Here is a 23,837-nt window from a genome sequence, read left to right as displayed (position 1 = left end):
CCCACATGGCGCGCAGACCCCTCCTGCCGCCCGCTGCTCCCCTCAGCAGTGTCCTTCGGTCCTTCTGCCTGCTCTGCTCCCCGCTCTGGCTCTGGTGAATTCTCTCACCCTCCCGCGCTTCTGACTGTACCCAGTGCTTGTATAAATAAATAAATAAATCTTAAAAAAAAAATCTAGTTAACATGGAAAAGCGGGGCCTCCCTGGTGGCGCAAGGGGTTAAGTCTCCACACTGTGAAGCTGTCAGCAGCCACTGTGGCAGGAGTTGGATCCCAGGCCAAGGAGCTACCCACATGGCACAGCAGACCTCTCCTGTCTCCCCGCTGCTCCCCTCAGCAGTGTATTTCAGTCAGTCTGCCTGTTCTGCTCCTGACTCTGTCTCTTGGCAATCCTCTCTCACACCCACCACAACACCTCCACCCCCGCACCTCTGGCCTGCACCCCAGCTCTTGCATGCATAAATAAATCTTTAAAAAAAAACATGGAAGTGCCTCCCCTGGTGGCGCAGGCGGTTGAGCTCCACGCTGTGAAGCTATCCGCAGCCTCTGCAGCGCCAGTTCCATCCCAGCCGGCCCGCATGGCGCTGCAGACCTCTCCTGTCTCCCCACTGCTCCCCTCAGCAGTGTATTTCATCAGTCTGCCTGTTCTGTTCCCTGCTCTGTCTCTGGTGAATCCTCTCATCCTCCCACGCCTCTGGCCTGTACCCTGGTTCTTGTATAAATAAATAAATAAATAAATCTTTAAAAAAAAAAAAAAAAACATGGAAAAACGAGATCCCATTTTTGTGATGGGACAGTAGCAGGCTGTCTGGTTGTCGATGGGGTGAATTTAAGTTTCCCCCTTGGGAATAAGTTGACCTTCCTCTTCTCCAGGAGTCTCCAGACGGCCCTCTGCCTGGGGTTGTCCTGGGGGGCATTTTTAAAAATATTTATTTATACATAAAGAACCGGGGTAAAGGCCAGAGATGCAGGGGGTGAGAGGATCCACCAGAGACAGAGTGGGGAACAGAACAGGCAGACTGAAATACACTGCTGGGGGTTGCAGCAGGAAGACAGGAGAGGTCTGCTGTGCCACATGTGTAGTTCCTTGGCTGCCCGGGGATGAAACTCGTGCTCTAGAGGCTTCAGATAGCTTTACAGTGCTGTGCTCAACCCCCTGCGCCACCGGAGAGGCCCCTGGAGGGCATTTTTTGCAGCACCCATCATCCTCGCCCTGCTGCCTATGGTCAGCTGTGGAGGTCTGGGTCGCACAGACACACCCGTGCACACGCCGCGAGTGGCGCCTGTGTGGGCTTTTATAGGCCTCTTTGTTTTTCTGTCTTGGTGGCTGCAGTGCCCTGGGAAGGTCACCATGTTGGGATCAGGAGGAACCACATTTGATCCTGGTGACTCAAGGATTGGGTCAGGCCTCCTTCCCTGACTGGGCCTCAGTGTCTTTGTCTATATAATGGGGATGTAATCCCCACCTGACAGGACTGTCAAAAGTGAGATTCCTTCCTGGGCCTCCCCGGTGGCGCAGCGGTTGAGCGCTGGGTTGCGAAGCTGCCCGCGGCCTCTGCAGCGCCGGTTCGATCCCCGGCTGCTCCCCGGCCACCGGAGGAGGGTCCCACATGGCGCGCAGACCTCTCCTGCCGCCCGCTGCTCCCCTCAGCAGTGTACTTCGGTCCTTCTGCCTGCCCTGCTCCCCGCTCTGGCTCTGGTGAATTCTCTCACCCTCCCGCGCTTCTGACTGTACCCAGTGCTTGTATGAATAAATAAACAAACAAACAAACAAACAAAAGTGAGATTCCTTCCTGTGCACCAGCCACTGTGTTGGACACTTGACCACAAATCCTTCCCTCTCACACTCTTGGAAGTGTTATTTGTCATCACTTGGTGACGAGAGGGGAGAGAGACGTGCCCAAGGGAGCCCCTGGCAGGCGGCAGGGCTGGGACCAGTGTGAAGAGGGTGAGGAGCCACAGGCACAAAATTTAAAAGCTCAGGGCCTCCCCGGTGGCGCAGTGTGTTGAGTGCAGCGCTGTGAAGCTTTCCGCAGCCCCCGCAGCGCCAGTTTGATTCCTGGCCTGCCGGGGAGAATCCCACGTGGTGAGGCAGACCTCTCCTGCCGCCCGCTGCTCCCCTCAGCAGTGTATTTCGGTCCATCTGCCTGTTCTGCTCCCCGCTCTGGCTCTGGTGAATCCTCTCACCCTCCCATGACTCTCGTCTGTACCCCAGCTCTTGTATAAATAAAAAATAAATCTTTTAAAAAAATTTAAAAGCTCAGTAATCAAGATATTGTTTTAGTGGAATATATTTTTTTTAAAGATTTATTTATTTTTATACAAGAATTGGGGTACAGGGCCTCCCCTGGTGGCGCAGGTGGTTGAGCACCGCACTGTGAAGCTGTCCACAGCCTCTGCAGTGCAGATTCAATCCCGGCCGGCTGGCGAGGGTCGCACATGGCGCGCAGACCTCTCCTGCCGCCCGCTGCTCCCCTCAGCAGTGTACTTCGGTCCTTCTGCCTGCTCTGCTCCCCGCTCTGGCTCTGGTGAATCCTCTCACCCTCCCGTGCATCTGGCTTGTACTCCGGTTCTTGTATAAAAATAAATAAATAATCTTTAAAAAAATCAAAATAAATGCAAAAAAAATTGACAGGATCGATAATTGCATCCTGCTGAGGAGCCATATTGGAGCCTGAAGCAAAAGGGAAAATCCTCCTTCCAGAGCATGTGGCAGAGTTTGGTTCCTTCATTAAACAGCTGTTTGCCAGTCACCTTGCTGGCTCCAGGGAACACTGTGGGGAGCAAAACAGGGGCCCTACCCTCAAGAAGTTTTTGTTTTCTGTTGGATGCAGACAGCAAACAATCATTTCTATGGTAGGCAATGCCTGGTGCCTCATCCAGGTCTGAGCTCACAGCAGGCACTGGGGGGCCACACCCTGCAGGACTCAGCTGTTCTGGCTCCTGTGGGTGGAGCTGCAGCTGTGGAGCTTGCTCTCTAACACCTCACAGCTGAGACCTTACCCTTGCTTAAGAATTCCTGGGAAGTGATTAAATGCAGCACCCAGGCCCGCCCCTGGCACTCGGCTAGGGAAGCTGCAGGACTGGGTTCATGGGGCAGAACAGGTTTTTCTCTCTGCACTGGGTCCACTTTTCCAAAGACAAACAGAGATAAGCTCCCAAGCGCTGCACACCAGTGCTGCAGGCCTTCAGGGAGCTGTTTCAGCCTCTGGATTCTCACCACAACCCATTTCACTGATGAGGCCGCTCACAGAACCCCAGGGGGTGGTGGATTGCCAAGGCACAGACCTCAGTGTGTGGCCGCCTGTATGTCCCTTTAAGAGGGAGGCTCATCCCTGGCAACGGTGCCCAGATGGGGCCCTGGGGAGCCTCTGAGGAGGGCAAGGAGCAGGATTGGGGAAACTGGGACCGGGAGGACTGGCCAGAGGGTGTTTTCAAGCACCAAGGGAGCCAGGCCTGAAGGCAGCACCCCTGAGCCCGGGCTTCGCAGGCTCCTGCTGTGGAAGGAACACCGGGCTCTTCTGGATCAGCTGATTGAGGCCTGGAGGTGAGTGTCGTCCATGTTGGTCAGGAAAGTGTAGCTCCTGCCCTGGACACTTTGCTTACTTTTCCTGAGAACTCGCTGAGGTGAGTACCCTTAATCTCAACTTCCAGAGATAGGTACTGACACCAGAGAGGTCAGGTGGCTTTGCCAGGGTCGCACAGTACAGTCAGGCTTCATGGGACGCCCCCACTTTTCCCTGTTCCCTTGCTGTTGCTTGAAGGCCAAGTGTCAACAAGTTGCTGAGTGATTAGGGGCTTGTGGACCCTCTTTTTCCCTGCCAGGGTGTGGCCTCCTGAGGGGGCAGTGCCACCGTAGGGGCTGCGTGGAGCTGTGGGTGTAGTGTCAGGCTGACCGGTCTGGGCTGCCCCTCCCCAGCCTGCTGATCCTGGGCTGGTCCCTCCCAATCTTGAGCCTGTTCCTCATGTGTAAATGGGGCCACCACTGCCAACTCCACGGGGCTGTCGGGAAGGTGAGGGTCTAGGAGAGGTGCCTGAGAGGCTCTGCGAAGAACAGGCCAGAGCTGGTTGCTGTTCTGATTCCATCTTGATCGGGCAGTGGGAGGCTGGGGAGAGCTGGATGTTGCCTGTCTTCCCTCCGTTTGTCAAGGTGCCTGCAATGCACACATTGTGTTTACAATGGACGGGATCCATTGGATTGAAATAAGCTGAAGGGCGCATGCTCAGGGCTGGTGTTTGTGAGGGGGGCGGAGGCTGTTGCTGGGTTGGCTCAAGTCCCTTTGGGGCTTGCTCAGCCAAAGCCAGTGGGGACAGCAATGACCAGGCCCCAGTGTTGTCCCACCTGGGGAGGGGGGGTGAAATGCAGGGAAGCAACCCTTGACATAGATTGGTGATCGCTGCAGATTGGGGCTCAGTTTTGAGGACTTAGAACTTGGACAAGTCACCCCTCACTTCTCTGGGTGGGGTAGAGATTTTCTGGTTCATTGTTGTCGTTATAACATGAAGAAACCGAGGCCCAGAGAGGAGATGGCCTCATCCAGGTCTCTGGGGCAGAGGCTGCATCCAGGCTGGTCTGAATCCAGGTCCGGGGATTTAAATGAAGCACCCCTCCCCCTCAATGTCCACCCAACCAGGACTGAGCTGGGGCCTCAACCCCCTGGATGATGCTGTCCTGTGCCAGGCCGTGCTGGGTGCTGGGCCCTCAGACAGGCCTGCCCTTGGAGAATGTGCCGGGAGAGGCTTCATGGCTGGAAGGTGGATGCAGAGCCTGAGCAGGGGCTCAGGACAGATGAAGAGAGATGAGGAAGGGGTGTCCGGGTTCCGCAAAAGGTGAACACGGGTGGGAGCTGTGCAAGTGCATACAATGGGGTTCTGCACTTGCATCAGGATATGGGGGTTGGAGAAATCTGCAGACAAGCTTGACAAGGCCCTTGGTTGCTGCCCGTGGGTTCTTAGGGAACCTCAGAGGGGTTGAGGTGTGTGGGGAGCAGGGCATGCTCATGTAACTTGGGGTGGCAGAGACGAGTGGAGTTTGGTGCTGGCTGGGTGCGAGCCCACAGCGCCACCTGGTGTCCATCGCTCTCACTGCAGCATGGCCTTGCGGCGCTCCCCAGCTGGGAAAGGTGGGACAGAGATCTGGCCAGGGCTTCGGCTCAGTCCCAGCACTAGTCTCTGGCCCCTTCCAAGGCAGCCAGGCTCCAAGGTCAAGGGCTCACATTCAGTGATCTGCCCTTAGTCCAGAGCCCCTCAGAGTGTGAGGCCTCATGGTCCAAACCTTCCATCCCACCTGGGCACGCGTCCCGACACCCCATCTCTCTCTGCCCCTTCCCACTGCAGGCAGGTACCCCCCCCCGCCCCCCCTGCCCTCACACCCACCCCGTGGTGAGCAGCTGACTTCTACCTAATGGCACTCAGCCTTGCTGGAATGTTTATAGCTTCCTCTATCCACACCAGCACCCCATCTCCACCCCTCCCCACGACTCTGCTTCCACCTTGCTGGGGCCAAACCGATCTTCACTACCTATTGAGAAAAGAAGCAGGGCCACAGGCATGTGTATCGTGTGGCTGCAAGTCCAGAAATGTATTGCAAGTCACAAAATGTCAACCGTGGCTTCTTAGGATGATGGAACTTCAGGGTTCGGCCAACTGCTGCCCCTCAGCTGGTTTTTCTGCTGTTTCCTCATCCAATGGACCAGTATCCCCATCTCAAGTCTGTTTTGTGTGAAAACACCCCACCCAGGCCAGGCCACGGAAGGCGCTCCCTCAACTGCTGGCTGACTGTACCCACGGATACTTGCGGCCAAGCTTCTGGGCCAAGCACTGTCCACCTACCCAGCCGCACGCTCAGCGAGTCAGGCTGCAAGGTGGGCAGACCCAGGCACTCGGAAAACTTGTTGGCAAGGCCGACGGCCTGTAGTGGCCCAGGTCCCCCGGGGAAGATCTTCCAAGCAGGGCCAGCAGACCAGGCTTTTGAGTTTTACCCCAACGCCAGCATTAAGGTGGCCTTGGGCAAATAATGTCCTCTCCGGGCCCTGTGCCACTTTGTAAACCTGTCTTCCCTGTCAGTTGTTTCTGATCCACTAAGGCTTCCCACCAAGCAAAGGCACCTGCTTACTCAGCAAAGTGAGCTCAGAGGGTGGAACGGGAGCCCGGGTTGCTTCACGGTGGGCACGCACCCAGACCTTCGACCCCACACACAAAAAGCAGGCAGAAATGAGTTTATTGCATTAGAAAAAAAAAAGAAAACCAGCAAACACCTCCACACCAGACACAGCTAGTAGTTTGACTACAAGGGCAGAAAGGAATGTCAGAGGTACAAGCTTTATTCCTGGGAGGGGGCGAGTTTTATTCCCTCCTTCCCGTCCCTTTAAACCTCCGTGGTGGTGCCCACCGTGTGGTACTATGGCCCCTGCGGCTCACCTCCCACCCCCCTGGCCTGTGCGTGCCCATGTGGGGCCGGCTGGTCACCATGGGTGTGCTCGAGGTTCTGGGGCAGAGAAATGTGTTGGCTGCCGGTCCTAGCCTGAGCCCAGATGTCCCAAGTGAGTGACTCGGGTTGGGTGGAGGAGCTCCAAGAAGACTGCTTACTGCCCTCACCTCTCAATCCTGGGCACAGACATTGGCACAAATGGTTGATGGGCCTTTCAGTGAGCCAGGTGACTCAGATTCTCTAGGGGAGCCCCGGGGGCTACTTTGGTAGGACAGCCCTGGTCTGGAGGTGACGCTGGGAGGAGTGAAACCTCTGGAGAGGGTCTGGGGAGGGGAAGGGGAGAGGAGCACGAGGCCCAGCACCCCCGGGTAGAGTGGAGTTCTTGGGGCCAGAGGCCTGGAGCAGGAGCCTGAAGGCACGCGCGCTGGCCAAGGCAAGCTGGAAAGGGACAGAAACCCCGTGGGAAGCAGAGCGGTGGCCGAGACCAAGGTTTCTCCCGGAGAAACCTCCGCGGGCCCAGTTCCGCCAGGTCAAAGCAGCAAACACTGAGGCGGAATGACGTCCTTCCTGCCAGCACAGACCCTGTGGCGCCCACTGCCCTGGGTAATAGCGGAGCTAGGAGAGGAGCAGCAGTTTTTGGAGGAAAGGCACCTGCTGCGGGCCATACCCCGTGAAGGGAACGTAATTCAAATCTGAGCCTCGGATGCCGGAGCTGGGACGCAGTCCCTGGCAGCGGAGTCCCTTCTCCACACTTGCGTCCCCAGGATACTAACTTGGGGAGGCTGTGGGAAGCAAGGGAAGCTGAAAATCTCTCCAGATAAGAACTTTCAGATTGTTCTCTTCCTATCAGCTCCGAGCAGCACTCACTGGGCAAATGCCCACTCGCGCCCCAAGCTGCCTCCTGAAAGTCAGGATGACACTGGAAGCGAGGCCTGGAAGGACAGTGAAATCCCTATCTGAAGCCACTTGAAATTCCCTTGCCGCCTTGAATTCTGCATCATTACTCTTTCTTCACCAGGGCTGCTCCCCAGCAGGGGATCCTTCCCCTTGGTCCCCAGCGGGATACTGCACACGGATCGGGTGGGTGGGTGGGTTTAGTGACCACAGAGAACCTACGATACTGTTCGCGGACGCGGCCCGGGGCTCTGAATCTCCAGTTCGAGCCTTCATTACCCGGATGGGTTGGCTGTGCTGCGGAAGAGCAGCCTGCAAGCCCCAAGTAGGTCCAAAGCTGACGTCAGAGGCTTGTGGCGGCCAGTCTAGGTGGAGGGAGGAATGGCTTTATCCTGTTTGCTCTGGCCTGACACGTGCCGTCCCTCTCCCTTGGTCCTGAGGCTCTGGTCACTGCAGCCCTGGCCCCATGGCTCTGCTGGGGTGGGGAGGGAGAGGAGAGAGGTCTGTAGCTAAAGAGCTTGCTTAGGTTGGGTCAGTCATCCCGAAACTGGTTCCACGTGCACCGAATCCTTTGGTTCGTTCAACGCTAGCGAGCGTCTGCTTCTGGGTCATGGATGTTGTAAAACTCACTAGGGTCCCACAGCGAGTGGCAACCTGGGTGGAACGTGGGTGTTGTCTGGAAAGAGGGTCTAGGCTGGGGCGCCCCCAAATCGTGCCTCTTGCTTTTCTGCTTGAGCAAGCCCCCTCCCTCTCTCCAGTGAGGACGCTCAGGAAGCAGCGTCAAAAGTGAACTCACAGACAAGACAGCCTTAATAAATTAGTATAATACCATTAGAGGGGATGGCATTCCGTTCTGGTTCTTAGCAGCATTGACCTACATGCAGCCTGATGATCTCCTTCCCTGGGAATTTTAAAAAGCCGTCCCCTGGTTGTTAGCTCTGATGTAAAATTATAAAATAGAAATCTGGTAGGGTTTGTTTTGTTTAAAAAGGAAAAGCCCTGGGGAGGCAGGGCGGTCCAGGCAGTCCTGTTAGCTCTGGCCGTTGGGTCGGCCCACGGTGCTCCCCCCGGGGGGCTGGATCGGGATGTTGTCTATGAGGGGCCGCAGGGCCTGTCCGAAGGGCCTGTGGAGAGAGCAGAGGCCGGAGCTGAGGTGGGCTGGGTGGGCCCTCGGTGGAAACCACAGGCCGGCCCCCAGGGGCCGCGCGTCAGCCCCCACCGGGACCTCATTCCACTTTCTCACCCGCCTCACACATCGTTTTTCAGAGAGGGATTCGCCTTCTTACTCGCCTGCTCTGCATGTGTCCCCCTGGGGTCCCCTCCTCGGTGACGCTACCCCCTTACTCCCTTACTAGTCTCAATCCTGGTTAGCTGGGGCCTGAGCAGGCTGGCGGCACCCAGGGAACTAAAGCTCACCCTTCTTTCTGTACTGCTTCTTTCTCATGGGAGCAGATAAGGACAAAGTCTAAGTGAGGAAGCTGAGGCAAAAGGAAAAGGATATGCAAAAGATAAGCCAGGAATGAGGATGGTAGACAACAGGTTTTCTCTGGGGTCTGAGGTTTTGTTTTTTTTTTTTTGTGGGACCCTCGCCGCGGCCGGGAATGAACCGGCGCTGCAGAGGCTACGGGCAGCCTCGCAGCCCAGCGCTCAACAGCTGCGCCACCAGGGGAGGCCCTGGGGTCTGAGGTCTCCTAGGGAGTCAGGGAGGACTCAGGAAAAATGGCAACTGCAGGGGTCAGACGCTGCCAGCGCCACTTTCTAGAGAGCCCCGTTTGCTCTCATAATAGCACAAATGGAAAAATCATGCGAAAGCTGTTGTTTTAGAGACATTCCAGGGAGCACACCCTCAAGCCAGGAGGCCCTCATCGCATCAGCCACCAGCTTGCTTTTTCTCGGGCAGATACTGCCATTTTTGAAGGTGACCCCCAAGCTCAAAGGGAATCAGGTATATCGAACCAAGACCTATCAGCTTGATTCAGACAAACACAGAACTCCACCTGTCAAGAGAGGAACAGCAGGAACATTCTAGCTACCTAGTTTGCTCCATGCTCTATAACCTAGATTCTTCAGCGAGGCTGTGGGGGTTGAACACACCCCAAGGCAGGCGAAGGTGGGGTGAGCTGGGACGCGGCTGTCCTCACCCACCAGGTCGCCCCACATGCAGTCCTGTTCACTACACCTGTTTCCTATGCAGGTGTGAACAACAGTTCACCCTGCCGAGCCTGCTAAACCTGCCAGGATCCCTGTTGGGCAGGGGCCTTGTTCAGGAGAAACTGAGTCAGAATCAACAAATGAACATGGTCATGGAAGGGATGGAGGCAGTGTGAGGGCACTCAACAGCAGAGGGAGGGAGGGGTAAGATGGCTTTGGGGGTGCGTGTCCTTTCAGAGGACCTGGCCTGGATGGTGGCCCAGCAAGGCTTGGAGCACACCAGCATGGGATGGGCTCCAGAGTGTTCTTGAAGAAAAATCCGAGGGCTGGCTGAGGGCTACAAGGCACAAGAGCAAGCAGAAGTTGTCTCTGAGGGCATCAAAGAGCTCATGGCAGAGAAAAAGACCAACAAACGGTTACAAAACTAGCCACCCCTCGTTCCCCGGCCGCTCTGCCCGTCTGCTAAGCTTTCGGTTTGAGGTGGCGCGTCTGGAGAGTAGCTTCAGACACGGAGATCCCGGGGGAATGCTGCAGCCAGGCTCAAGTGGGCGTCTAAGCTTTGCGGTGGCCCTCAGACCGGGTGGAGCTGGTCCGGGCCGGGAAGGGGACACAGGCGAGCATCATGGCGGGTGGCTGCCAGTGCACGGGGACATTGAGGGTGGCCAGGCAGGGTGGGGAGGCCGCTTACGTGGAGAGAACTTCAGAGGGAAGGTCAGTGATGTAAGAAGGGATCTTGCGCCCGGTCAGGAACTGCGCCACTTCGTTGCTGAAGGTGTTACAGTTGTGTTCAAAGAGGTTGTAGGCCTCCCCTCTGCACATGGGAGAACAGATGTGAGTCAGAGGTGCCGCCGTGAACTAGCTCAAACCAGGAGATGGAGCGTGAGCACAGCTGCACGCGAGCACAGGTTTCCCTGCTCACACAGGAAAAGGACCGTTTGATGTGGATGTGCCACTTGGAACCATTGCAACAGATTTTTAAGGGAAGGATGAAATAAAAACCCCTGGCTTCGCTAGAGTTTCAGGAGACTATTAACACAAGCTAGCTAAAGCTTCTTGAAGAGAACATCTGTGCAGATGTTTCATCCCAACGTCCCTACCGACTCTATGTTTGATTTTCAGGACCAAACACTCGGCAAGTTTGGGTCGAGAGCAGCGTGTGCAGAAACGGCAGCAGCTGTTTTAACCAGCAGGCGTTAACAGCCTCTCCCTTCTTCTAAACCTGCAGGAGGACGGACGCTGGGCTGGAGCGTTGGCTGCGTGGGAGCGCCATGCTCTGTTTGTGGCAGGGGGTTGGCCATCGGCAGATGTGGGGCCAGGCCTAGACAGGGGGCTCTTAAGGGTGTGCCGTAGCGGCTGCCTCTGGAGGCCAGCTTTAGCAGGGGAGACAGACACAGCTAACCACCACCCCTGTCTCCACTCACCGGAACAGAGACTCCCCCAGGGAGGACAGGTACTCCAGAAAGATTTCTTCTGTGACTTCTGTGCTCCCCACATCAACCACAGAGTCTGGGGGCCCAAGCAATGTCCCTCCCTAAAAGAGCCAACCCAAAGAAAGTCATTAAATCACAGTTCCCACTGACTTTTGAAAGTGGCTTCCCATGAAAACCACACTCAGTTCCAGCAATTTCATTTTTGACTTGAGCACACCCAGGGCGGATGACGAGAGTCACTTCCCGTCTGTAGCAGGGTGACAACGGCTTAGAGCTCCCCAGTGACTTTCCACTGTGACATGTAAGCAACAGGGCTGAGGAGGGAACGTCTTGCTGCTGGCAGGGCTCTGCAAGCGGAAGTCCGTTCGTCAGCTGATAAAAAGATAGAACCCCAGCATCTCCCTTGTCCCCAGCGTCCTGGCCAGGAGGACAGAATGACTAGAGATGGCTCACATGTGACAGGTCCCCTCCATGCCTATTCCATAGTGTCTGCAGCCAGTTTTCCCTGTGACACACTCAAGAGCCCTTAAAACAATGGGAAAATGTGGACTGAGATGGGGGACAGGTTGGCAAACATGTCCACAGTTAAGTTTTCCATTTGATGGCGAGGCTAATGCAAGGATGGCAACAGGGCACCCAGAAAGCTGAAAACGCTCGGCCATGGATACAGAGAGTGACTTATCTGACCAGAGGAAAGATGGTCCCTGGGGGGGAGGGTGGTGGTGGTGGTGGGAGGGGGCAGAGACCAGCAAAAGGAGAAGCAACAGGCTCCCTGAGGAGGACAGTTTCTGAGAAGTGCTGGAAAGGGAGAACTCCCTGAAACTAATTCACACGATAGCTGTGGAGCACCTGCTATGTGTCTGACACTGTTTGAGGTGCTGGGAAAAGCATGGCAAGCGGGATTATTAAGGAAGTCAGTGATTATCCCAGAATTGCAAGAGACTTAAAAGGTCACTGTTTGACCACCTATTATTCACTCGCATACAAACGCGTGTTGAGAACGGACTATACGCTGGGCTTTATGCTCGGCACTGAGGGTATACTGTGTGGACAAAGCAGATGAGATTCTTGCCCTCATGGAGTTTATCCGTCTAGCAGGGAAGGCAGATTAAAGCCAGTACTGTACTCCAATAAAGGAATACAATGTGTAAAACAAGCTGTAAATGCTACAGAAAACGACAGGGGACTTTCCCTTTCTGGGAAAATTTGCCTAGAAATCTGAAGGCCGCAGAGGCATACCCGTGTGAAAAACCAGGGTATAAATGCCCAAGACGTGTTCAAGAAATGAGAAAGACCAGGGAGGGGAAGGGCTCACCCTGTCAGAGAGGGCCTCGGAGGCCAGGCTGAACTTTCTGGGTTTTACTCCCAGGGCAGTCGGGAGAATTCTGGCTTAAGCAGGTGAATGCTATGACTAGATTTTCATTTTGGAAAAAATCACTTTGCCACCCATGCTGAGAACTGGCTGAGAGGAGCAGATGCATTACTGGAACACAAGGGTGGCCTAGATTAAGGAGAAGTGGAAGGTGATGAAGACAGACTGGTTTAAGAAACATTTACAAGGTAGAATTGATGGGGCTTGAATGAAGGGCTTATTACAGGAGGTGGGGGCCAGCGTGAGCCAGGCCCTGAACTGGTGAAGGGGACAGAGGAGTAAGACATGGTCTCAGCTACAAGGAGACTTCCCTGTTAACATGTGACATGTGACCCAAAGGGACCCCTGTGGGCTATGGGAACAGAGTGTCGGGTAACTAGCTGGAGTGTGTGCAAAGGGTTTCCTTGAGTCAGTTCTGAAGATGGTTGTGAGGAACCAGCCAGAGGCCTACAGACACTGAGCCAGAAGCCAGAACAGACACGGTAGGCACTACTGTGACAGGAACCCCGGGAACCCGGTGTGCAGGACAGGGGAGGGAGAAGACACTCACCGGGGGGCAGCTAGAGATACCGCCACTGCCGAAGAAGAACTCATCCTTGTGCACGACTATGGAGGTATGCCTGCAAATGCAGAGCAGACAGGGTAAACAGGACACTTGAGACTGGTCTGGGAGAAAGACAAGGCCACACTGCAGGGAGAGTAATTTCTGCCCAAGGACATGATCATGGTCACAGCCTTATAGAATTAACCAAAGGCACAAGTGAGATAAACGCCAGAGATTAGGGGCTGTCAGCTTCAGCGCCCCTGACATCTGGGACTGGACTGTTTCTTGTCGTAGGGCCGTCCTGGGCTAGATTCTAGTATGTCTGGCGGTACCCTGGCCTCTGACCACTGGATGCCAGCAGCAACCCCCTACCTCAGTTGTGGCAACTGACATGGTCAAATGTCTCCCAGCGCGGTGGCAGCGCGGCAGCAGATGAATGTGAGCAGGGGGGAGTGGCTAAATTCACCCTGATATTAACAAATAGTTTACGAAAGCAAGCTCTCAGACCAGGGTGTGTTCCCAGACTTTTTTTTTTTTTTTGGGGGACCCTCGCCGGCAGCCGGGGAACAAACCGGCACTGCAGAGGCTGTGGGCAGCCTCGCAGCCCAGTGCTCAACTGCTGCGCCACCAGGGGAGGCCCTGTTCCCAGACTTTTAATAGTAACATGCTGCGGACCAGCACAGCAGTGAACGATGAGGCCGTCTCAGGGTTGAGAGAAGCAGTTAACCTGGTTCATACTGAGGGGAACACCATATGTTGTTAATTGTGAAGGTGCTTATAGTACTTCCTGATTCGAATCAAAAAAAGTTAAAGGGTCTTTCTGGTCAACCCAAATGCAGCAGGCTCTAGGAGTCCAGACAGAGCAACGACCTGCAGTTTCCTCATATACAGAGTTGAGAGCTCGACCACCATCCAGGAGTCTGATGGGCTGGGGCCAGCACTGGGAGGCCAAAGGACATGTGTTTTAAGACAGAAATGTAGTTGCAAGGCTTGGTTGGGGTGGGCACGAATCATTTTGCCTTATCTAGGGCAGGATGATAGTTGGTTGTGGAGGATGTCCTGTGCATTACTGGAAGTTTACAGGTGCATCCTTGGCCTCCACCGCCCACTGAAAATGTCTCCAGGCACTGCCACATGTCCCCATGGGAGAAGGACAGTTGATAACGAACTTGATGGTTTATGACAGAGCTATGTTGCAAGCTGGAAGCCCCAGACTCGAACCTGGAATGCAGATACTGCTTTGTTGCATAAACCAGTCAGTGTAAGATGTTCCACCCAACTTACCAGATGCCTTCCAGTTGTTTCCCTGTGGAAAAAAGAAGAGATTTAGCTACTTGGGACTATACTAAATAGCCTCCCAGCCTGAGTTAATTCAGAACATCACCCAAAGCCAGAACAGCCCAATATCAGCTCCTTAGGGGACTTCCTAGGGCTGAACCTCTCCAATAAGATGTGTAGGCTGTGACACAGGTCGTGGTGAGCTAGAAAACAATCAGCGCCCCTCGTCAGAATGCCAAACACAAACTGGTATAGATGGACCCCAAATGTGCCTTTTCCCCACGTTGCGGTCAATTCAACTTTGCTTTTTCATTTCTTTGTGTCATCTACGAAGACCACAGTTAAGACAGCAGAACTGAAAAACTCTTTACTATGTGCAAAACAGGGAGATGGATGCTGCATTCTAAAGAGGTGATGTGCCCTCCTGGTCTAAATGGCAGCAAGTGGTCGTTTATGTCCTTGAAGACAGGGAATAATGCAGTGAAACGGGGCAGATCAGAGGTTCTTTCTCTTGTTCTGTTTCCTCCTCTGGGAGGAAACCTAGTGTCGTGGATAAGAACCCAGGTTCTGGTGTGGACAGGCGGGGTCTGAATCCTGCCAGTTCAACCAGTAAACTAATGTTTATTGAGTGACTACTATATTTTGGCTCCATTCTTGCCACTAGGCATACATCAATAAACAGAGGAGACCCAAGAAAAACTACTTTGTGGCACTTATATACGGGGGCGGGAGGGGACAGTCACTAAATAATAGTAATGAACACAATAAATCATAACATGTTAGCAATAATGAGCAAAACAGAAAAATAAGAGTAGGGTAAGGAAAATTGGGAGTTGGGCAGGGTGCGGCTCTTTAAGAAGGTGATGTCTGTAAGTGACAAGGGAGGAGCCTCACGGAGGTGGAACATGCCCCATGCAGGAAGGACATTACCAAGGCCAGTGTGATTAGAGTGGCTGGGCGAGGAGGAAAGTAGATGTGATGGAGAACAGAGGCCATGAGGGCCAGATCAGAGAGCAGTGTGGAAGTCCAACACAGTAGCCACGGGCCACATGTGGCTATTTAACAAGAATAAATGCACACATTCTGTTCCTCGGTTGCAGTGACTACGTTTCCAGGATTCAAGAGCCACATGTGGATAGAGATTACTGATGGGACAGTGCAGTTCTAGAACATTTCCATCCCCACTGGACAGTGCTGTTTATGACTTAGTTTCCTATTCTTTTTTTTAAGATTTATTTATTTATGCATACAAGAACTGATAGGCCAGAGGAGCGGGGGATGAGAGAATTCACCAGAGACAGAGCGGGGAACAGAACAGGCAGACTGACTGAAATACTCTGCTGAGGGGAGCAGCGGGGAGACAGGAGAGGTCTGCTGCACCATGTGGGTCAGCTATCTGGCTGGGGATCAAACTCATGCTGCAGTGACTGTGGATCGTTTCATAGTCGTTTCATAGTGCTTAGACTTAACCCCTTGCGCCACCAGGGAGGCCCCAGTTTCCTATTCTGTTAAAAAAATAACATTTCTAAAATGGCAAGCTGCAACAGCACTCCCTCTGCCCATCTGTGACTATTGCAGGTGCTTCCTTTCACCAGCTCCCTCCCTCTGCAGTACAGCAGCTTCCTGCCTGCCCTGACAGTAACCTGCCAGGGCTTCCCTTCACTCACCTCCCTCAGCAGAGGCAGCCCTCCTCAAGGCTGCCACCTGCAACTATACAGGCCTCTCTCAGCAAACCTGTCCCTTTCGGGACAACTCTTCCTGCCTGCTTGTGTCTTTTACAAGTGTCTTTTATGCAAGTGTCTTTTACCAACCTATCCCTTTTCTAACAAACCTGCTCTTTAAATATATTTTAAAAAAAAGAAGAAAAAAGAAAATGGAAAGTTGCAGATACAAATTCCTGGATATTCTTTGTATAGATCTCATCCATCCATAGGCTGTGATAGGGACTATAGAAGAGAGATCCTTTTATTTAATCATTTTTTTCGTTTACTTGTCCCTCTCTGCCAAAATCCTTGGAGCCAGGGTTTGCATCCCTTCTTCTTCTTCTTCTTTTTTAAAGATTTATTTATTTATTTATACAAGAACCGGGATACAGGCCAGATTTGTGGGAGGGTGAGAGGATTCAGCAGAGACAGAGCGGGGAACAGAACAGGCAGACTGGCGAAATTCACTGCTGAGGGGAGCAGCGGGTTCGACAGGAGGAGGTCTGCAGCGCCATGTGGGACCCCCGCTGGCTGGACTGGTGCTGCAGAGGCTGTGGACAGCTTCACAGCGCTGCGCTCAACTGCCTGCGCTACCAGGGGAGGCCCTTGCATCCCTTCTTAAATTGCTAATAGTCTACCCTTATTCCTACATCTTTAAGTGATTATAGCACAAATATTTGCTAATGTCATTTTACAAATGGGCATATGACCACGCAGTTTGTTCAGCACAGAGCAAAGAGAAAGCACAATCTGAGGAGGCACCTGTCACAGAGCTCAGGTAGAAACACCAGCATAGCTGCTTGGCAACTTACTCTCGAGAAAGAATACCAGGGCCAGGCTGCAGACAGGCATGGGAAGGGCAACAGGCATGGAAGGTAGGACCAAATGCAGTTTGTCAGTGTTTTGGGCTACACTGGGGTGGGGGGTAGGTGGGAATAGTTTGCAACTGAATTAGGGTACAAGGCTATTTTGGGACATGAATTAGGCTCAGTGGATATTAGCACACAATAGATTGGAGATTATTTCCTACTAGTTGTTCCGCAGGGTGCCCAAAAGGTCAGATGGCTACCTATTTTCAAGCCTGCTGGCATATACTTTGCATTGATTTGGAGGCCAATGAAGCATGCACGGGAAAACAAATGGAAGACATGGGTGAGCCCCGTTTTCCATTATGAATCACAAAGAATGTGGAGTGAGGCCCGTATCAGACAGACTTTAAGAGTACAAAAAAAAAAAAAAAAAAAAAGAAAAAAAAAGCCAAGGAAAAATTCCATCTACTGCCTCATCAGTTATAACAGATAGTTATAACTTGTGCATATAAGACATGCATGCTGGCTGTAGGACATGATCAAGATCAGCACCTGGTATACAGCTGGTGCCAAATAAATATTTGTCTATTAATAAGCACAAAGTGGATGATGGTGGAAAGGTTCCAGGGCAGGGTCCTCTGTGCGGGCATCATTAAGTCAAACACTATAAATCCAATGTCACTCTTGCTCCCCATCCCCACACCCCTGTGCCAAAGTGTTTTCAGGCTGCAGTGTTTTAAGCTCTTGGTTGGTCTGGTCATTCGTCAGATTACCAGCAATGTGAAGGGGTTAATGTTAATTTAAAAAATCAGATTACTCTTCTCTGGGTGCCCTGGATGAATCTTGAATCTAGGTGGGCAAGGTAAAAGAAAACATTTGTATAACAGAGTGGCCCCGGTGTCAATGTTATAAAACATGCCCACAGGCAGTGGGGGCCTCCTCCTCCTTTGGGTAGAGAAAGGTTACACAAAACCAAATGCAAGACATGGTTAAAAACCTAGAGGATATTTTAATCCTCAAAGTAGGTTTAAAACTGCTTAATAATCTAGCTCTAGGAGTCTCTGGAGCCAGGACAGGATTCTTTCCAAGCATAAAAATAACCGACTTGCGATTTCTCTCCTCAGTACAGTGCCCTCTTAGTCAGCTTGTTTTGATTAGTAGGGCCCACAGCGATGCTCTGAGGTAGGCCTGTACCGCCTCACCACTCACGCAGCTCGTGGCTGCTGACTGTCAAGCTCTGCGCTGGACTCTGGACAGAGGAGAACAAGAGTTCTTGCCCCCAACAAATCCTCCAGCCCAGTTAGGGGAGGGGGTGTGAACAATGATGAGAACAAAATTCTAAAATAAAATGGTGAGTGCTATTCAAGGAGAACAGGATATCATCAGCACGGAATAAGACCCGTGTCTGATTTGGGGAGTGGGGGTCAGTGAAAGTTTTCAGGAGGAAATGACAATTTAAGTGAGACCTCAGGGGGGAGCAGAAGGTAGCCAGGCTGAGAACATATCCCTGGCAGAGGGCACAATCTTGGAAAGGCCTAGGGGTGAAAAAGAGCTGCGCGGTTTGGTCCTGATGTGGTGTACTGCAGGCCTTCTCCAGTGGGCCTCTGCACGTGAATGAAGCCCCTCAGCCCCTAGTTAACTCCTGGGAGAAAACAGCCACTCCAGGCATCTCCCCTGGGACCTGGCTGAGACAGTCTCCTGCTCACTGTGTTCCCGTGTGGAGACAGGTGAGGTGGAGCGTGAGCAGGATCACAGAGGACCTGGTGAGCTACATTAGTTTTCGTTTTGCCATAAAGAAATTGCATGCTTACTAAACTCATTAGATATAAAGCAGTTCACACAATGAACAATACAAGTTTAAAACAAAGCACAACAGATGGCAGCAAAATATTAAAAAAAGCCCCTCAGATTCAAATCAATTCTACTTAATCTTCAAGCTTGAGTTCAAGTTTTAATCATTCTTTGACTCAATATTTACGCAGCACCTGCTTTGATGGGGTCGCTGGGGACACACAGGGGAGTGAGACAGAACCCCTGCCCTTTAGATGCTCAGGACTGTGCTGAAGTCCTTCGGACATAACCATCACCGTAGCCTCTCCTTTCTTGCAAGGCCTAAAATAATTGCTTCACCAGTCACTCATTTGGCATCTAATCATAATGTCTCCTATGCTGTTGTCTAATGTTGCATGTGTACATACGTTATTTTTAGTGGAACCCCCAGAAGACAAAGTTCATGTCTTTTATTTCATTGATATTTGCACTACAGACTTAAGCAAGGAACTGAGCATAGGGTCAGATCTCAGCTAATCATTAGATTGCATTCTGCCAAAAAATATAGAGATTATATTCTATATCCCCACGTCATGAAATCTGAGGACAGTTTTGAGATCCTCTTGGAAAGAAAAATAAATGTGATCTTGGGATACATGCATGCACATAAACGTGGAGATGCGGAAGACAATCAACCACAACTGAAAAAAAATCTGCATTTATCTCTACGCACTTTAGAGTATAGAAAGAGGTCAAGATTATTAAGAGGAACTGAAGGACAATTATAATAGCTAATTATTTGAGGCAAATAGTGACTATGGGGAAAAAAAAAAAGGTGCAGCCAGGCTGTGCTCTGTTAGAATACTAGAGATAATTCAGGGACCCTTCTCATGGTGAGTGAAGGACAGTGAGACAGGAATACCTTCCGGGGAAGCAACTCTAGGAGACTGCGACCGTGGAGTGGCAGTGGCATCTACACGGTTTCAGGGGAGAAGATAATTACACTGGGTTTTATCTTGTCTAAGCATGACCGGTATAGAGCTAAATGGGGTCTTATAATGAGAACTGTTGTTACTGATGAATTAGTGGGTCTCACTAATTTAGTTTGGGAAAACGAAGGCCCAGAGTTATGGTGATGAATCTACAGATCACAAATGGCACAAAGACCATGAACTCAGACTTTTTTCTCATCCAAACTTCAGTTGACCAAAGATGTCTTTATAAACTTGAACGAGGTACCTATTTTATATCATTTATAAGGGGATACACATATGTATGACTAGATCTGTCACTTGCTAGCTGTGAGACCTGGGGTCAGTTTCTTAAGGCCCTGTGCCTCAGGTTTTTCAATTGAAATGTGGAGGTAATAACAGGTCCTATCTTACAAAATTGTGGTGAAGTAACACGAAAAAAAAAAGGCCTGACGCAAAGTAAGCTCTCAAAATATGCCAACTATTAATGCGCTTCTAGAAATCATTGCAAAATTCAAGCAACATTGATTTTTTGAAGGTTCAAATATACTTAGGAATGAGAAATCAATATATACAGCTACTCAAAGAACTGGGAAATATCAGTTCTTCATTAGTTCTGCAATAGGCATAAAAGCAGTATGTGAGAAGGAAATAGAGAAGACTTAGATTTATAGGCAAGGTATAGAAATATCATAGCAATCAGTAATGCCAAATTGGTAAAGTTCCCATTTTGGCAAAAATCTTTTAGGATTTCACAGCCATTTACAAAGGGGTTTGTGGGGTCTCCCTGGTGGCGCAAAGGGTTAAGCACAGCACTATGAAGCAATGAGTTCGATCTCTGGCCAGCCAGGGAGCTACCCACATGGCGCAGCAGACCTCTCCTGCCTAGCCCGCTGCTCCCCTCAGCAGTGTGTTTCAGTCAGTCTGCCTGTTCTGTTCCCCACTGTTTTTGGTGAATCCTCTCACCTCCGCACATCTCTGGCCTGTAGCCCAGCTCTTGTATGCATAAGTAAATCTTTAAAAAAAAATAAAAAGGGGCTTGGGGGCAAGCCCAGCACCCCATCTCCAGCTATTTCACTTTCTCCTTCACCTAAAGAATTCCACCAGGGCTTTAAGTTCTAGAATCAGGCCAGGCTCTTTCTTGTCTTGCGGCTATGGCAGTTTGATCCTCCTTCTGCTTGGATCCCATAACTTCCTCACTACCCTCCCTAGGACAACTTCAACCCTCATCCTTAAATTCCCAGCTTAAAAATCACCACCCCTGGGCCTCCCCTGGTGGCGCAGAGGTTGAGCGCTGGGCTGCGAGGCTGCCTGCAGCCTCTGCAGCGCCGGTTCGTTCCCCGGCTGCTGGCGAAGGTCCCACAAAAAATAAAAAAATAAATAAAAATCACCACCCCTGTGCCTTTATTTAAAGTAGGTCTCTCATTCTCTGCTTCAGTACCCAGTTTGCTTCCTGCAAAGCCCAGCACTTGTTCAAGATGGCAGAGACCATCTTGGTTCATTGTATCATCTTTGGTTATGCTTAACACATGAGTAGCACATAGTAGAAAATAAGTATCTGTTGAATGAATCATGAAGTAATGATCTGTAAGGCCCCTTTCAGCTCAAATCAGTAACTATTAGATAACAGAACAAAAAGTAGTGTGTGTACAGGGGAAGATTTTCATTTGTGGGTCAGGAAATAACTAAGTGACATCTCACGTATGATCAAACTAACCAATACGTGGCTCCATTCCAAGAAGTGTAGTTAGGACTTCACTGTTGTAATACATCAGTGATTAACACCTCCCCCAAACAATGACTTTGTAAGTTTTGCTTTCACATTTGCCTTACTCATTTTAACAGTTGATGATTTAGGTCATTCTGGCCAATAATGCATTGGATACATAAGAATGAGTTGTGGAGCTTATTAAAAATACAAATTTTTGGATCAAAACTCCAGGTGATTCTTTTTTTTTTCCAAAGATTTATTTATTTATTTATACAAGCACCGGGTACAGTCAGAAGCGCGAGAGGGTGAAAAAATTCACCAGAGCCAGAGCGGGGAACAGAGCAGGCAGGCAGACTGACAAAATACACTGCTGAGGGGAGCAGCGGGCGGCAGGAGAGGTCTGTGCGCCATGTGGGACCCTTGCCCGGTGGCCGGGGATTGAACTGGCGCTGCAGAGGCCGCGGACAGCTTCGCAACCCAGTGCTCAACTGCTGTGCAACTGGGGAGGCCCTCCAGGTGATTCTTATTTAGTACCTGTGTAATGGGGTTTTAGAATCCATCCATTTAAAACTTTGCTCATTTTGAATAGATAATATATATTGTACACACTTCAAAAGGTACAAAAAGTTTACATCAAAATCTCCCTCTGGGCCTCCCCAGTGGCACAGCGGGTTAAGCACCGCGCTGTGCAGCTATCCTTAGCCTCTGCAGTGTGGGTTCGACCCTGGCCAGCCAGTGAGAATCCCACATGGCACAGCAGACCTCTCCTGTCGCACCCGCTGCTCCCCTCAGCAGTGTATTTCAGTCAATCTGCCTGTTCTGTTCCCCACTCTGTCTCTGGTGAATCCGCTCACCCTCTCACACCTCTGGCCTGTACCCCAGCTCTTGTATAAAAATAAATAATAAAAAAAATCTAAAAAAAAAAATCTCCCTTCCACTCCTATCTCCTGGCATCAAGTTCTCCTTGCCATAAACTACCACTGTTACCAATTTCTTATGTATTCTTCCAGATAATTAACTGCCCAAGCAAGCATTTAACTATTTAACTATCTTTGTTTTAAACACACACTTGTATCTTTAAAAAACTGTTTGTGGGGGCCTCCATGATGGCACAAGGGTTTAAGTCTCAGCATTATGAAGCTATCAGCAGCCACTGCAGCATGAGTTCGATCCCCAGCCAGGGAGGTGACTGACATGGTGCAGCAGACCTCTCCTGTCTCGCCAGCTGCTCTCCTCAGCAGTGTACTTCAGTCAGTCTGCCTGTTCTGTTCCCCGCTCTGTCTCTGGTGAATCCTCACTGCCCGCCCTCACATCTCAAGCCTACACCCCGGCTCTTGTATGCATAAACAAATATAATGAATCTTTTAAAAAAAGTGTTTTGCTTTTCCTATTATCATTTAACAGTAAGTGTTGAAAATAAAGGTATCTGTACATTTAACAAGTACACCCAGGTGATCCTCGAGGGAGGCCTGGGGTGAAGCCATCAAGTTCAACTCCCAGAACATCTTAGAAACTAAGGCACCGAAAAGATGCCCTCAAAAGCGGCCTCGCACCCCTGACCTCTGCCCTCTCGTCTCACCCAGAAGAACGAACAGAGTCTCTATTCTTCGGGGGGAAACTAGTTATTCAAATGGATGTTCTAAAGTTGTTAAAATGTTCAATTCTGGGAATCGTTTCCTGCCCGGTCTCACCTGAACTCACACCCTGGGCAAATTTTTACGTTCCAGGAGATATTTTGGTATTTGGCTTCGAGTGAGGCCGCCTCTGCAGAACTAGGGCTGGCGTTTCCCTTCGGGCCGTCCAGGGCTGCCCGGAGGGGCGCCCGGCCTCGCTCACTGACCCCGCGGCGCGCGGCCCCCGCCGCCCTCGCCGCGCGCGCCCCTTCGGGTCTCAAGCACCCGTCTGGGCAGGGGCGGGTCGCTGAGAAACTCGTGAGCAGCCGCCTCGTCTGGCCGACCCCGGGGAGTTCCGGAGCTCAGGCTGCGGGGCCCGACGCCCCTGCTCCCGGGCGGGCGGGGGGGGGCGCCGGGGGCGCGGGGGGCGCTGCTCTCCCCTGCACCCGCAGACTGCGGCGGGTTTCCTCTGGCCGGGGGAGGCTCCGAGGGCCGCCGCCGCAGTGTCCCTTTCGCCGCGAGGGGCCTCGCGCGCCCCGCAGCCCCACCAGCCCCACGCCGCGCGGCGAGGGGTGCAGAGGGCCCCCCGGCCAGGCCCGGGGCCCGCCGGGCTCCGGCGCCGCCCGCGCCCCCGCGAGGAGAGGGCGCGACCCGCCCCTGCCCCCGGGTCGGGCGAGAGGACGCGAGGGCGGGCGCGGGGCCCCGCCGCGGACCCCCGCCCGCGCCCGCCCGGGGCCGCGCGTCCCGCCGCGCCGTGCCCGGGCCTCCGCCCCGCCGGCCGGCCCGCCGCCGCCCGCCCTCACCCAGCATGATGGGGCTGAGGCGCCGCGCCAGGCCCTTGGACAGGTCGTACACGTAGAGCTTCACCGGGAAGAGGTTCGGCGGCTCCATCGGGGCCCGCGGCGGCGCGGCCACGACGCCCTCTGGACCCGGCGGAGGCGTGGGCCGCCCCGCACTCGACGGGGTGGGGAGCGGAGGGAGCGGGGACCGAGCCCGGGCCCGGCCTGAGGGGCGGGGAGAGGCCGCCCAGCGCTGCTCGCGCCCCGCGCCCGCCGCCGGCAACGACCACTGTGAGGTGACAGAGCAGGGCCGGGCCGGGCCCGCGCGGGAAGGGGCGGGGGCGCGCTCGCGCGCATGTGCGCGCCGGCCGGCCGGGCGGCGGGG

The 23,837-nt window shown here is 52.6% G+C and overlaps 2 protein-coding genes across 2 annotated transcripts in view; one reads left to right on the top strand and one right to left on the bottom strand.

Annotated features, from left to right (window-relative positions):
• Positions 1-8,130: 8,130 nt before the first annotated feature.
• Positions 8,131-23,727, bottom strand: DESI1 (desumoylating isopeptidase 1). Its single transcript, XM_037513466.2, has 6 exons — positions 23,477-23,727; positions 14,103-14,124; positions 12,825-12,894; positions 10,894-11,003; positions 10,161-10,283; positions 8,131-8,445 (listed from the first exon to the last, which is right to left on the bottom strand). Exons 1-6 carry the CDS (start codon positions 23,562-23,564, stop codon positions 8,352-8,354), a joined length of 507 nt encoding a protein of 168 aa, XP_037369363.1. The 5' UTR covers positions 23,565-23,727; the 3' UTR covers positions 8,131-8,351.
• The window catches only part of XRCC6 (X-ray repair cross complementing 6), a 17,700-nt gene continuing 17,570 nt past the window's right edge, over positions 23,708-23,837 (top strand). Inside the window, exon 1 of the mRNA XM_054696009.1 lies at positions 23,708-23,748. The gene's annotated coding sequence lies outside the window, so the exon portion shown is untranslated. The remainder of the gene's footprint in view (positions 23,749-23,837) is intronic.

This window comes from Talpa occidentalis, unplaced genomic scaffold, assembly GCF_014898055.3.
Source record: "Talpa occidentalis isolate TD23 unplaced genomic scaffold, MPIMG_talOcc4v2.1 talOcc4.16, whole genome shotgun sequence".
Classification (NCBI taxonomy): domain Eukaryota; kingdom Metazoa; phylum Chordata; class Mammalia; order Eulipotyphla; family Talpidae; genus Talpa; species Talpa occidentalis.
The sequence above is the reverse complement of the archived record's forward strand: the minus strand, read 5'-3'. Positions and strand labels throughout refer to the sequence as shown.

Coding starts and splice junctions, on each gene's coding strand:
- DESI1 (XM_037513466.2), bottom strand. CDS start 23,564: ATGGAGCCGCCGAACCTCTTCCCGGTGAAGCTCTACGTGTACGACCTG. Junction 12,895..14,102: donor AAACAACTGGAAGGCATCTG/GTAAGTTGGGTG, acceptor CTGCATTTGCAG/GCATACCTCCATAGTCGTGC. Junction 8,446..10,160: donor CCCTCTGAAGTTCTCTCCAC/GTAAGCGGCCTC, acceptor CTCTCTCCACAG/GCCCTTCGGACAGGCCCTGC.